This window comes from Stigmatopora argus, chromosome 7 (assembly GCF_051989625.1).
Source record: "Stigmatopora argus isolate UIUO_Sarg chromosome 7, RoL_Sarg_1.0, whole genome shotgun sequence".
NCBI classification, from domain to species: domain Eukaryota; kingdom Metazoa; phylum Chordata; class Actinopteri; order Syngnathiformes; family Syngnathidae; genus Stigmatopora; species Stigmatopora argus.
This window is the reverse complement of record NC_135393.1, coordinates 8285051-8299899: the sequence shown is the minus strand read 5'-3', so window position 1 is coordinate 8299899 and position 14849 is coordinate 8285051. Positions and strand designations below refer to the sequence as shown.

Here is a 14849-nt window from a genome sequence, read left to right as displayed (position 1 = left end):
GAGTAGTTAGCACGTCGGCCTTACAGTTCTAAGGTCAAGGGTTCAATCCCAACTTACTGTGTGGAGTTTGCATGTCCTCCCTAGGCTTGCGTGGGTTTTCCCCAGGTACTCAGTTTTCTTCACAGTCCAAAACCATGCCGAGTAGGCTGGTTGAAAACTCTAAATTGCCTCTAGGTATGAGTGTGAGCATGTGTGGTCACACTCATACCTAGGGGCAATTTAGAGTGTCCAATCAGCCGAACATGCACATTTTTGGAATGTGGGAGGAAACCGGGGTACCCGGAGAAAACCCACGCAGCCCCGGGGAGAACATGCAAACTCCACACGGGTGGATGGATAAGGATTTGAACCCAGGACCCCAGAGCTATGAGGCCAACGAGCTAACCACTCATCCTCCAAGACTCCTGTGATATATGTATCAAAACAATATTACATCGGGGCAAAAAAATTGGTACAATTTAGTTGATCCGGATACCTTAGCATTCTGTACTTTCATTTCCTGTTGATTTTAGGACATTCTTGGGTCACTTCCTTTAGTTATGGGGGCTTTTTTGAGGGGAATGCTTTTGTCAAAGTTGATTTTACAGTTGGTTTACATCAAATCACGCGTTACGGTTGACTTGGCAACCAAGCAGTTTGCCGGTCACGTGACACAATTCTTGTCTGGGCGGGGCCCTGCGCGTAATGGGCTGACAGGCGGTGTCCTGGGTGTCACGTGATCCGAGGAAGCGAGCTTGCGAGCGAGAGAGCGAGGCGTGTTTGACGCGACGCGGATGTTACCTTACAGGCAGCACGCTCTCTCTCTCTCTCTCCCTCCCAGCGAATACGCAAAGGCCGGTTTCCGTCGCGATTTTTTGCCTCCAAAATCGCCGTAGTTTTGGCTTCCGAGCGAACAGTGGCGAGACGAAACCGCTGCCGTGCGTGAGGGGCAGGCTTTCTTTCTTCCCCCGCTTCCTTCCTTTCGCGGGGTTCATTGTTGCCAGCTGCCGTTGTGGATTTAGCCTCCTCCTGGTTCGATTTGATTGATTGAAAGGTAGCCAGCTCGTTTTTATCGGTGTATTTTTTTTTGTTTTGTTAAATACTTACGAAAAAGGAGCAGCTCGGTGAAACAACGGAAAGGGTTGGTCCACACCCAGGCGAGGATTACCTCTTCACCGCCTTTGTGTCAACAGGCAGTTGAGGACAAAGTTGAGGCAACATCCATCATCGCGTGCCATTGTTTCGGAGCTCGTCGGTGGCGTTGGCGACGGGCCGAACCGGGGAGGAGAAGCCCCACATGAGCACAGGTTGGCCGGCGGGGTGACGGCGACAGGCACCGCGATGGCCAACGACTCAATACAAGTAAGTTGCACGACCCTTGCTTTGTTCTACTTGTTAGCTCAGCTTGCTGTTTTTTGTTTTGTTTTTGTTGATGTTTTTGTTTTATTTAAATCAATCGTACCCTAGCCTGTATTTGAATGTGGCGTTGTGCCAATAACTTTACACCACCTGGTAGAATGACTAAGATAGTGCCGTTTTCTTCTGGAAAAGGGTTGTGCTATTCCGGAATGACTTTCGCATTCCAAATAAAATGTATTCTGGATTTTTGATGACTCAAGCCACACTCGCCTTTCTATCAGACTAGTACGTTCACTCAAGATAAGTGGGAACTCATTTTAAGCCTTTGAAGGGCAAGTGGCTATTTTTGGTAGTAATAATAATAATAACAAAACGTAATCCCTTATACAGCAAATTACTTTTTTAAGGTAACACCATAAGAACCTGGTGTCCATATAAGTGGGGATCACTTCTTGGGTCATGTAGTCCAGCGGTCTCCAACCACCGGTCCGTGGATCGGTACCGGTCCACGATCCACCTGGTGCCGGTCCGTCAGAGTAATAAATATTAACATTTTCAATCTCGCCCTCCTACTTGAAACTAGAAAAGTTGTTATAATAATAATAAATAATTGCTGTTTTGCTTGGGACTAGTTTTTTGCCGTTGTGGATGTCGTTCAATCATCTACCCCAGCCCCCACACAATTTTGTCTTAATTGTCTTAAGTTGTCTCCCTCCCCATTAGCCAGTCCGCGGGAAAACGAAAGGAAAAAGGGTTTGGGACCGCTGATTTGTAGTCCACAATAATAATGTTTGATATGAGCCAAAATTTTCTGTCCAAGTGTATATCCTCCTGCCAAGAAAAAAATGTCCAATCACATTTATTTTGAAATTCCCCAATCTATGTGAAGTAATTGGAATACTGCAAATGAAATGTGGTATCATTGGAAAGCTCTGAATGTCCTCTATAGAGCACAAAAGGAGTTAATGCGATTGGATGCCCTGGGTGGGAGATATTTAGGTTTACAAATTCCTTTACAGAGGACACATTTAAACTACTGGTAGTCAGGAGGATATGTGGATGCCATTGTATTGTCATTATCATGTATATATTATTGTTTTCATATATGTTTAATAAATACATGAAATTGTACATCAAAATGTTAATACAAATAATAAAACCAGCCATTCAGGGTGTCCCCTGCCTGGGCCCTGGTGTTAGCTGGGATGGTTCCAGCACCCTCCGCAAACCTTGTGAGGGTAAGTGGTTCAGGAAATGAATGAATAAAACATAACTTCACTCGTGTGTGGCCCCCCATTAACACTCTTTAAAAAAATTGTCATACAGAAAAGGATGGGCTGTGTACGCTCAGGTTTCAGTGCCATTGACGGGATTAAATGTCCAATCAGTTTTGACTGGGAGGACTGGCGGTCATTTGCAAGAATGGGAATCATTCACTTGGAAGCAGGTGCATATAATTGGCTGTCTGCCAGCCTCTCCTTGGAAAAATGGATTGGATGTCCAGAGCCGTCAATGAGGAAACAAGGAAATGCCCGTAAAATGACCCAAATTAACGGGAAGTGACCCAAAAATTTACAGGAAGTCACTTGCAGTTTTTGCCGCAATAGGGCAGCATTCTAAATTTACAAACATCTTGCTATCCTTTTAATAACAATACTTTTGGACAATTGGTATTCGGTTTAGGCCACAATATTTCCATGCAGACTATTTTTAGCCTCACAAAAAGAAACAATGTAAATGTGGGGTTTGGGTGGTCTGTTTGCAATTTAAATTTATCAAAAGTTTTTCATTTTATTGATAACAAAAATTATTTAATGATAATTATTGTTGTTGTTTTATCGCCCAGGTCTAACTCTGCTTGTGTTTGAGTTTTGCAAAATGCGAACGAGGTACTTTTGAAATGCCGCAAATGGAACTCTTTCACATTTTTTCATTTCACTGAGTTTTGAAAGGTATGTGTTCACGGATTAAGAATAGTGCAACAAGTAATTCAGTATAGCTATAATTGTCACACAGCTGACGTCACAGTCCTATGTGTTTGTACGTTTATGTGGCAATCATCCATTCTTGGTCCAGTAGGAGGAAGTTTTAGTCATTCTCTGAAGTAGTCAAGCAGGATACATGCCAGCATTGCATTAGGACCAGTGAATGGGGTTTCGATTTGATGACTAGATAATAGTCAGTTGGTGGACTATGAAATTAAATGAGGGGTGGATTATCTCACAGCTTGTTTGAGAGATTGTTTACTTGCAGTTTGTTAGCAAAATTTCATGACTGGGAGACAAGGACATGCCTGTTAAATTCTGGTGAGATCCTAAATTCAGTTAAAGTTCTTCATTTGGGGAGAAGTGAGATAATTAATGGTCACTGAGCTACCATGTGTTTGAGAAATATTTTCTTCATAGCATTAGGAACTTCCACCAGTAGAGAATTTTGTTATTATTATAGTTGTTTTTTTTACTTGAATGTAACTTCATAATTTATTTTGGTTTTCATTATATATAACACATTAGTTGTCGTCATCAATTCATGGTCGAATGGCTTTCTGCAACTTTGGATGTGAGGCGATTCTTCCAGAAGAGATGATGAAGGCGTTCCTTGTTTTTATTTGCATCAGGAGCCCATGTGTCAAACATGTGCTGTGAGAGGTAGTAAAAATGAGACAATTTTCAATTTGCCGACTTTTCCATTTGAGGTGGTCCTCATGCTTGCTTTGGTGCTGTGGTGTCATTAGGTCAGACAGATTTCCTGCAATGCAAATAGTATGTCATTTTTACATTACACCTGGTCTGCGGAAAGACCACAGTGTTGGAAAAATGTTAGTAACGCCATTTTTGACCTACTAACCCATTAAGGGTCAAGGTCATTCATTTGTAGCCAACATTGTGAAGCCAGCAAATTAAGTAAGACTAAAATGTTTTGTAAACAGAACCCTTATTTTGGTTCATATCGCCAATAGTAAAACAAAAAGGCTGCTGGGAAGTACGATAGTAAAATATCCGTATCGTTGATAAAGGACCAAGCTTTGCAACACTTGAGCGTGATTTTCCGTTTTATTTACGTTATGTTAAATTTGAGTGATACTGAAACCACTCAATTTACGGCCATATTTTTTTTAAAAATAAATGGTTGTCTGATTTGGCTGTTCAGTATGATGCCATTTTCTACTAGGGGGTTTCATTTCAACATTGCTGGCTGCACTATTCCAATGGGAAATTATTTGTTTGCCCCACTGGAACATACTATTAAACACCCCCTGCATCAAGTTTCCTGATAAAGTGTTTGAGAGGAGACGATGGATTTACAGCCACTTTGTTTCGCGTGGTCGATGTTCGCACAAATGTAGAATCCCCTAGGGAATGCACAGAGTAAGCCCTACAAGGACATACCATGACATAAGTAGTCAGAAATGCACACAGCCATTTTTTTTCCCTCTGACCTCACTGCCCTGCAGGCAAACATGCATGCACAGTCCACAGAAAAGTTTCAAGTAACAGCACTTGAAGACAAAAGGAGATCACATTTTCATTCATTGCTATGGCAGACATCCAGTCAAACAAGACAGCGTAGTCCCATCTAATCATCTGATGTCATTTCTTAAATCTTTTTTTCCCCTTCTTATACCTAAAGGACAAGATTGTACCTTAATATTGACTCTTCTAACGGCTTCTTTCGTTATGTCTCGGCCTCAAAAGAATTTATTACGTATTTACTTAAATTATTTGGACTCATAGATCTTGTAATTGCTTTTGTTTTGATTGTGCAGATGTATCTTAGTATACAAAGCCCTGTTTTAAAAATACCTTTGGATCAATTCGACTCCATTGCTTGGTGTGTTGTAAAGATAGCAGAAGCTAAAGGAGCTACCTAAATTGGCCAGCACCATATGGCTTTTTGTGGTGTAATATAAGGTAGGCAACATTATATTATACCATACTCATGGAGGTGTTCGATGCCAAAAATCCTTGGTGTAATTTTCTGAGGATTTAAAATGTGTTGATTAGTTTTAGAAGTAGATTTAAGGACTTCAGTTTACTTGCACTCCGTTAAATTCATTAATTGACCTTTCAAGATCTATTTTTGTTGTTGTTGTTGTTGTTACTGATATGAGTCGACTCAATTTCAGGTTGGGGACATCCCAAAAAAATTATTCCATCAGTCTCATAACAGAAAATCACTGTCTGATTTTCTACTTTACAAAGAGGAAGAATGATATTTCTGCAAGGACATACACTTGCACATAAATCACACTTGGTGGATAGCCGTGATTGGGCGGAAGATGAGTTAACTTTACACTCCATTCCTCGTATAAAGGCAATCAGTTGACACCAGTACTTTTCAGAGTATGGTATTAATTCCATGGGGGTTGTCCTGTGAGGCTCACATGGCCTCGGCCCCGAGGGCGCAGGGTAGAGTGTCTAAAGGGCATTATGCCGATGCCGACAGCGCTCTGCAGCTTCAGCAGTACAATAGCATGTATTGTCTGACACCCGCAACCTAGATCACATTTAGTTCACTGCCAGTTCATTTCCCCCATCCTTTTACTGAGGGTTGGCGACCGCACCCTCACCAGCCAACCAACTATGTTTTATCTAGACCCCTTCCATTTATAGTCACATGTTTGACTGTTAAGGTTCAGAAGCCCTCTAAACTGTTCATGCACAATTGTTGGTATTTATATTACATTGTAGTTCCTTCATTTTTTTTTTTAGATTAGATAACTTTATTCATCCCGTATTTGGGAAATTTCACTGTCACAGTAGCAAGAGGGTGAGAATACGGACACAGGAAAACACATTTTAGACATAAATAAACGGGTAATAAATAAGTTAATAAATAAATAAGCATGTTGCTGAACTATATATATATACATATATATACACATATATATATACATATATATACATATATATACATATATATGTACACATATGTACATATACATATATACATATACACATATATATACATATATATACACATATATATATACACACATATATACACGTATATACATATATATACACACATATATACATACATACATATATATATATATATATATATATATATATATATATGTATATGTATATATATATATATATATGTATATGTATATGTAATACACATACATACATATACATAGATACACATGTATACATATGGTTGGTCTTAACATAACATTTTTTAGTGCTCTTCCAAAGACATCCATCCAGGTCAAGGCACTTTCATTCAATGTCATCAGACAGTATTATTTCCAAATTTCCATTTTCATGTTGGGCCAGGCTTCACTTGTCAACTCCAGCAGCCTTGCACCCTGACATACCTTGACCCTTGACACCCCCTCATTATGGCAGCGCCCAGGGCCACATGCATTGATTCCAGCGCCATTGCTCTTATCCAGTTTACACGTTGACCCTCTCTTTGCTGGACCCAGAATAATTAGCCATTTATACTCTCAGCAATAGCAAACAAGGACTATCTCTCACCTTTACTTGATCATCCTCTTACTAACACCTTAGTGATTTTTTTTGCCCCCCAGCAGGAGGCTGGCTGGTAAACAGTTCTTGGACAAAACAGTGACCCACCTTAACAGGATAAACAAGGCACGCTTTCCTAGAGCTGACTCGGCGAAAACCAAGCTCAGTTGTTAATTTGAGAGCACGTGCATCTTGGCGAAAAGTAGCTTTGTCGCAAAACAATGCTTAGCCATTAAATCTAATCCTGGTAGGAGTTAAATGAAAATTCCATACTGAGGCTTGTGCGAAAGATCAAAGTGATCTTGCTCATCTTAAGATTTCCGAGTTGAATCTGACATCATTAAGGATGAACTTCAAAGCTTTTTGCATTACTTTAAACACCACTTACTCCACATCCCTCATCAGATCACTGTCTAACATGGTATTGCTGTGCAAAATTAAGGATGGTTTAATAAACACGAAAACCAAACCAAATTTTTTTTACTAAATAATCACAGCATTCTTAGTCAAGCTAATATTACAGTCAAAACGTGAATACAACCATAAAGATGATAAAGGCAGTGAGTTATTTTCTTTAATATGACATCATCTAAATCCAGCAAAGATTCTCTAAGCATCAAATCATAAAAAAAGGCCACCCTTTCCTGCCACCTGTTTCTGAGACAAAATTCAGCAGTTGAACTCAGCACACATACAAACTTTTCTTTTCAGCTGTTGCTGGTCTGTCTTTGTCCAATATTCCCAAAGGGAGACTGGAAAGTCAAGGCCTGTTGACATAAACAAAGCAGTGTTTGTATGGCCACCAGTCACACATGAATGAAGGATTTTAAATCCAATATTCAGCTAATACATATATCAATGCACCTTTTCCAGAAACGTTCTCTACCATTTTGCCCATCTGTTATCGTCCCCCCCTACCCTGTATTTCTCCCTGTCATTCTCCCTTCTCCTCTCCAAACTATTGCCTTCCACACCCCCACCCTTGGTGCTCTAGCCACCCTTTGTTTACCCACAAGAACTGAACCACAAGAGCCATCGTTCACTGGGGGATAATTTGAAGAAAAGTGCCTGTTGGTCCTGCAAACAACACTTAAAGGCTAAATATGGTTATATTACCAAAACATTTGTACTGGTACGCTGCAGTGCTGTATGTCACCTAAATAAGATAATCTACAAGAATCACCTCATTCACACTTGTCTTTAATACCCTTTGAAATATATGTATTTATTTTCTATGTGGTAAGGGAAAGGAGAAACCTATACTGTATACAAAGCACTTATCTATTGGCTAAAGTTGTTTTAGTAAGCCCTCAGTCTAGTCTCTATTACGAAAACCTTCTGCACTCAGGTTTATTTATCAAACATATACGATATCGCTGGGGAAGAATGTGTGCTGGGCTTCTCTGGTGCAGCTGCATGACCACACTGCAGATTTGTATAAAACCGACCACACGTGCACCTGGTGGTTGTTCTTTACAATCACCAGATTTCTATGACATTGTCCTTAGACATTTTTCAATCACAAGACAATAGTTTACATTAATCTCAATTTATATCATGTTCCTTGTTCAAACCTCGTTCAATCAATTTTTTCCATGTGATTCGACACTTAATGAATTGCAACATTCTTTTTCCCGATACCTTCCAAAGCAGAGTGTGTTATATTCTGGTAAATGTTTTTTCAACTTCTTGGCTGCCATTGCTGCTGATGGAATGTTCGTTTGCTCCAAACCCCCCCAATACAAAAGGGGCCAGAGCCGCCTCTACCTACTGAGGAGTCTACGGTCCTTTGGAGTGTGCAGGACACTGCTGAGGACTTTCTACGACACTGTGGTGGCCTCTGCAGTGTTTTATGCAGTGCTTTGTTGGGGATGCGGGAGCACGGAGAGGGACAGGAACAGGCTGAATAAGCTGGTCAGGAGGGCCAGCTCTGTTCTGGGCTGTCCTTTGGACTCTGTGGAGGAAGTGGGAGAGCGGAGGATGCTGACCAGGATGATGTCCATCATGGACAGCACCTCCCACCCCCTGCATGAGTCTGTGGAGTCCCTCCGAAGCTCCTTTAGCAATAGACTGCGGCACCCTCATTGCAGGAAGGAGCGCTTCCGCAGATCCTTCCTCCCATCAGCTGTCAGGCTCTTTAACAAAAAAATGGCTGTGTGTTAAGACCTACCGTATGCATGCATGTACATTTATGTGTATGTATGTATGTATATATGTCCTAAGCAACACGCTTACTTAATTATATATTTATTCATGTATTTATTTCTTGACCTACTTATTACCTATCTATTTATGTCTAAAATGCCTTTCCTATTCCTGCATCCTCACCCTCTTGCCACTGGAACAACGAAATTTCCCGAATACGGGATGAATAAAGTTATCCAATCCAATCCAATCCAATTCACAATTGGAGTTGCAATTCTAATCGGGACGAATTAAAATTCAAAGTACAAGGATAAAAAAATAGCCACAATCGGACGTCTGTCATCACTGAAGGAGTTCATGTAAATGTCATATTCACCCATGCTGAGAGCTTTTTATTGTTTTTTTAAAGCTGTAACGAGACTCAAGGGATAATTATCTGGGCATTTGCTGTCAAATTATATATGGCTTTTAGGTAATCGACTGAAATAGTTTTTTTCTTTCTTGTTTAATGAAATTGTAGCTTCCACTCAGCAGCAGTGGGTAACGCAGTCAACCCTTAATACCTTATACAACCTGAGGTCATCCCATAAAATGATGAACCTTAAACCACTATTTTACAAAGAGCCTTGACATAGTGTATTTGCCTCAATGCTGTTTCCACAGAACAGTGAAAGGTGTTCTAAATGAAATGATCATGTTTTGTGAAGCGCCATGCTTTTATCAGAATTAAACAGGAACACTTTCAAGGATTAAACAGAAATGATGTAACATGATTGTTACTCCTTATGCAAACTCATCCACACATTGTGTTTTTGCGGCCATTTTGTTCATGCACATACACTTTGACACACTTCATTTGGTGTGCTGAACCTGGCCCTGTAATGATGTGTTGAAAACGCTTGCAAACACACTCTGGTCATTCGTTGTTGACGCACCTAAAACAAAGTGTCAAAAACAGAAATATGCATGAAGTGAATCCACCCAGGCCTCACATATTTACCTACATTAATACAGTTGTACCCCTACTTACAAAATTATTTTGTTCCAGAAGTGGTTTTGTAACTTGGATTTTTCTCAAGTGGAAACACATTTTGCATCGAAGAGCTTTAATTCGTTCCAATCTCGTAAACATATTGATAACGGCACGCTTCTTCTTGGGCCCTTAATGAAAAGCAAGTTATAATAACGGGGCTTTTGGTTTATACGGTCCAGCACATACTCTTCTGGTGGCCACCACCCAGCTATTAGCTAATGGCAGAGCAACTCTATCATGGCAATTTCAAAATAAATTGCCGGATGTTACAGAAGGCAGTGGTATTTTGCAACTTGGATTTTTTTTGTATCTAGGACGTCACATGGTTGTATTAACTTGATATGACACGCACGCTTGACTGGTCCCTCAAGAAAAACACGTCTGATTGGAATCGCTTGCCATGAAGGTTTTGTTAAATTATTACATAACTCAAGTTACACGCTATGTGATTGTTTTCATCAGCTGACGTGGACTGTCACTGACAGTATCTTGAATTAAAAATGTCATGGTACTACCAGAAGTCAGAATAGAGTTTTATATACTATAATTCCCTGCTATATTTTCATCATGCAGTCCAGAGTTTTATGCAAATGCTCGAATACTATCCATCTCCACTTGCTGATGGTGACAAGAGGGATCCAGAAAATTTTGTTCTAAAAAGGTAAACACCAACCATGGCAGTTTTAAATGTTGACAGTGTTTTTGCTCTTTCATGCAAAAAGTGGTATAATGGCATCATTGTCTTAGGGAAGGCCTTTTCTGTCACTGGTTCCAAACCACTAAAAACCTCCCTGGGCACATAAGACAACACACTTTTTTTTCTCCAATTTTTATTCTTATTCAAGCAGATCTAATTGGTTCTCAGTACAGCAGGGGTGTCAAACCCAGTTTGGTTGGCGGGCCACATTCATGGTGACCAGATCCCATGTGGGCCAGACCATTTTAGATATAATATTTAGATTTCTTTTTTTATAAATGGATTAAAAGAACTGGATTAAAAGCCCTGAATATTCATTTTTTATAGATCTAAAACTATGTTTATTTTAGATTTTTTAAAATATATTTTTAGATTTTACAAAATGATTTTTGAACTAAAAACACAGAAAAAATTGATTAAAAAAAATAGAATTATTGATGTAAAAGGGGGAAAATCAGGAAATTTAATATACATCTATACTCTTCATTTTAATTTGATCCTAAAACAGAAAGTCGGCACTCATGATTTACTTTCCCGGGCCACACAAAATGATGCGGCGGGCCAGATTTAGCCCCCGGGCCGCCACTTTGACATGTACAGTACAGTATCTATGTAAAAATGTACTTTACTTGTAGTGGATTTTTTTGTTGTAATACGAGAGTTATTCTAGATACCAGAGACAAATTCCTTGAGTGTTTCTAACATACTTTGCTTATAAAGATAATTCTAGTGAGACTTGCGCTCGCCTTTTTTATTTTGTTTTGAGACTTTGTTCCAATTCTTTCAAAGTTATATTCATTTGCTTCATGCTTTATATTCTATTTTTTTCTGTATGTAGAGCGCTTTGCTTCAGTTCATATTAAAGTTCTCTGCAAATAATCTTGCTGCATCTCCCCATATATGATTCCAGCCTCATCCTTCGTTCACCCTTGCTGTCTCGCGCACATTTAGCGTGACTTGCTATCAGGCTGCAACGTGTCCGCAGGCTAGTGCCACAACGGCTTTCTTTTTCTATTTAGAACATCGCTGTGTTTCAGATGTAAAATCCAGAGTCGTATGGAAAGCAAACTGCCATGAAGTGGTGTACCAAATAACACTTGCATGCTCGTAATCGTGATATTGGTGTCATATAGGATCTTGAATCTTCTTATAATGTCAACCTAGTCCTCTGACACACTGATGTCTGTCCTCTCAGTCCTACCAGCGACCTCTCCCCTGGCCTTTTAATGCTCAGCGGCCTGTGTCACTAGCACCCTCTTTTCCGGCTTCTTCGGTTCCCCCTACTTTTACCACTTGATTTTTTTTCTCCAGGCTGGTCTTTAGGCCATCTCATAGAAGAAGTGTGGAGTCATCTCTCCATGTTTCTCTTGCTGCCTTCATTCTATCTCTGCAAAGAAAAACACAGCAACAAGCAAGGGAAATTGTTTACTTGAAAATAAAGTATCATTGGTTAGTTCCCAGTCAGTACTACAATACTACATTCTTCCTATAAAACAGTCTTAAGAAGTTTAACCCACATTAAAATGTTGTAAATGAAGAGCTTTTATAGCTGTAAACGCATGAAATGCCCAACCTTATAATTACACTGCTCTTTTAAATTCCTTCACTTCCCTGATTTAGCATTCTTCCCTGTTTCTTTACCGCTGGCATCACTACTCAAAAGTCTCAGGAATGCCTGCAGATGTTTCCCGAGTGACGCCACAGAAACATGGAAGAGACCAGACACATTTTCCTTGCCATACTCCTATGTAGCACCAAATGTTTGGATTAAGATAAAAAGTGTCTGTTCAACCTCAATTTGAGCAGCAACTTCATTTTCCTTTCACGGGAAGTGACACAAAGTCAAGCTGACAATAAATCGGTACTACAGGCTAATCAACTGTACCAACCAATTTTCAGCTATTTAAGTTGATCTCACTGCCTTTTTGTGGTGTATTTCATCCCCCAGCAGATAGTCGAGTGCTGTCAGAACAATTAGTATTAAACTCGGCACTATTTTACTCATTAATGTCTTCCAGTAGTACTAGCATACGAGGAAAAGTCATTCCACATACAATTGTACCTCTCCTTATGAATGCTTCTACAAATGAAATATTCAGGTTACAAAAAGCTTCGATGGGAAACTCAATGTTCCAAGATACAAAAAAAAACTGTCCAAATTGCGAAACATCAAACAAGCATTCCCATAAAACATCAATACACTTTCTGTATCTGTTTTTTTTTTAAAATAAGTTTTCCTATTGGCCATCTGATTACACCTCGCTGGCCTCCCATTCGCTAGCAGTATACTGTGTCTCCAGGATGCCAGATCCAAGGTCAACTCACTGCAGGAGAGTCAGCTTGTGCAGGTTAGCAGCCACCGTAGGACAGTTTATTAAAATGATTAAAAACCTGACAAAGCTGGCGACTTCCTTTTTGATGTTGGAGTATGTTTATTTCGCTGCCACTCTCAATTGGACAAAAACAAAAATCGGTCCTCAAGGGTCACAGTGGCTGCAGGTTCTATGGTTTTAATTCCAACTGAAAAAAAGGATACATTTTCATTAGTCTGGTGTCTTGGAAGTGTAATCAGTTGTTGACAGGTGCTGCTGGTTGCAGAAGTAACCTCATTGGTTAAACTGTCTGTGCTGGAGAAACAATTATACTAACACAATATATAAAATATGCCGATACTTATGTAAAATCCAAGTTTTTTTCTAACTAGTGTTTTTCCTCCATCTCTCTATGCTCATTTACCACATTTCAACTATTTATAACTGTTTATCTCACCTCTTATCTTGACAGTTTTAGCGTTGTTTCCCCATATACTGCTGAGACTGACATTTCCTGATACCAGAACATCACTTCTACAGTTAGCAATTGCATTTTCCTCACATTCTTAGGTCGGTTGTTCCTCACATAAATCCCAAGGTAAAATTTTAGGCATCACTAAAATATACCAAGGTTTAACTAAAGAATATTTGACACGAGGCTGGTTTGTGTTTACATTTCCATATGGACTCGCTATTAACTAAATTCCAGGTCTCTTGCCATCCGATAGCTCCTCAGGGTTAATGTTAGTTTAGGAATATGATTGACAGCTTTTGTCATTTTTTAGTGAGAGAGGACGAGCTATTCGTAGATGCTTGTTATGGTCACTAAAATGTCTGTAATACATCATTAATGGCAATTCATTAGTCAAATTGTCGCTGCATACAGTAGAAAAACACTGAGTACTTATTCGCTGCCGGTGCTAGACGTCCAATCCATTTTGACTGGGAGGGGCGAATGAATGAAAATTATTAATTCATTTCTGTAACGCTTATCCTCTCAAGGGTCCCAGTGGGTGGTGATTTACACTCATACCTTTAGAGTATTTTGGGGATGTGGGATGAAACAGGAGTACCCGAAGAAAACCCACACTGGCTTGGGTAGAAAATGCTAACTCCATACTGGAAGGTCAGAACCTACCAGGAATTGAACCCTTGAGCTCAGCCATCCTAAATTCTGTCTATTTTGATGAGTTAAGGGAGAACTGGGTTAGTTGTTCAAAAATTGTTATATTTCCTAAATGTACATATTCTCATGGAAAGATGTTTAAAACATGATTTCCATCCACTTGCTTAATTTTTCTTTCACTTTGAGAAATAGATTTGTGAAAATGTGAACTCATCTCATCACATTTTCCGAACTGCTTTATCCTCACTAGGGTTGTGGGGGGTGCTGGAGCCTATCCCAGCCCATCGCAGTACCACCATGCATCCTCCTAGGGGCAATTTAGAATGTCCAATCAGACTAGCAGGCATGTTTTTGGAATGCGGGAGGAAACCGGAGTACCCAGAAGAAACCCATGCAGGCCCAGAGAACACGCAAACTCCACACAGTTGGACCGACCTGGATTTGAACCCAGGACCCCAGTGCTGTGAGGCCGACACACTAACCACTCGCTCCACCGGGCCGCCTAAAATGTGAACTGTGATCAAAATTCCTGCCTACTTTATTCATTGAGAAAGCCATAGACTTAGTAAGTCTTCAGAAATTAGAATGTTCCGTCTCGTGTTTTAGGAAGGAAAAATGCAAGTTATATTTGAAGCCACACCCAATCAAGTGGCAACATGTTTTTATGTTTTTACCTTTTGGTCGCCAGTGTGGAACCAATATCTACCGATAGTTTCGA

The 14849-nt window shown here is 39.9% G+C and overlaps 1 protein-coding gene across 3 annotated transcripts in view; it reads left to right on the top strand.

Annotated features, from left to right (window-relative positions):
- pkn1a (protein kinase N1a) overlaps positions 1-14849 on the top strand; it is a 39605-nt gene that overhangs the window by 6686 nt on the left and 18070 nt on the right. For 2 of the 3 annotated variants that reach the window (XM_077604838.1, XM_077604841.1), the window contains exon 7: positions 1173-1341. In XM_077604838.1, coding sequence (XP_077460964.1) covers positions 1173-1341 — 169 coding nt within the window. Of the gene's footprint in view, positions 1-354; positions 1034-1172; positions 1342-14849 lie in introns of those variants that run through there. The other variant, XM_077604840.1, reaches the window with a different exon arrangement.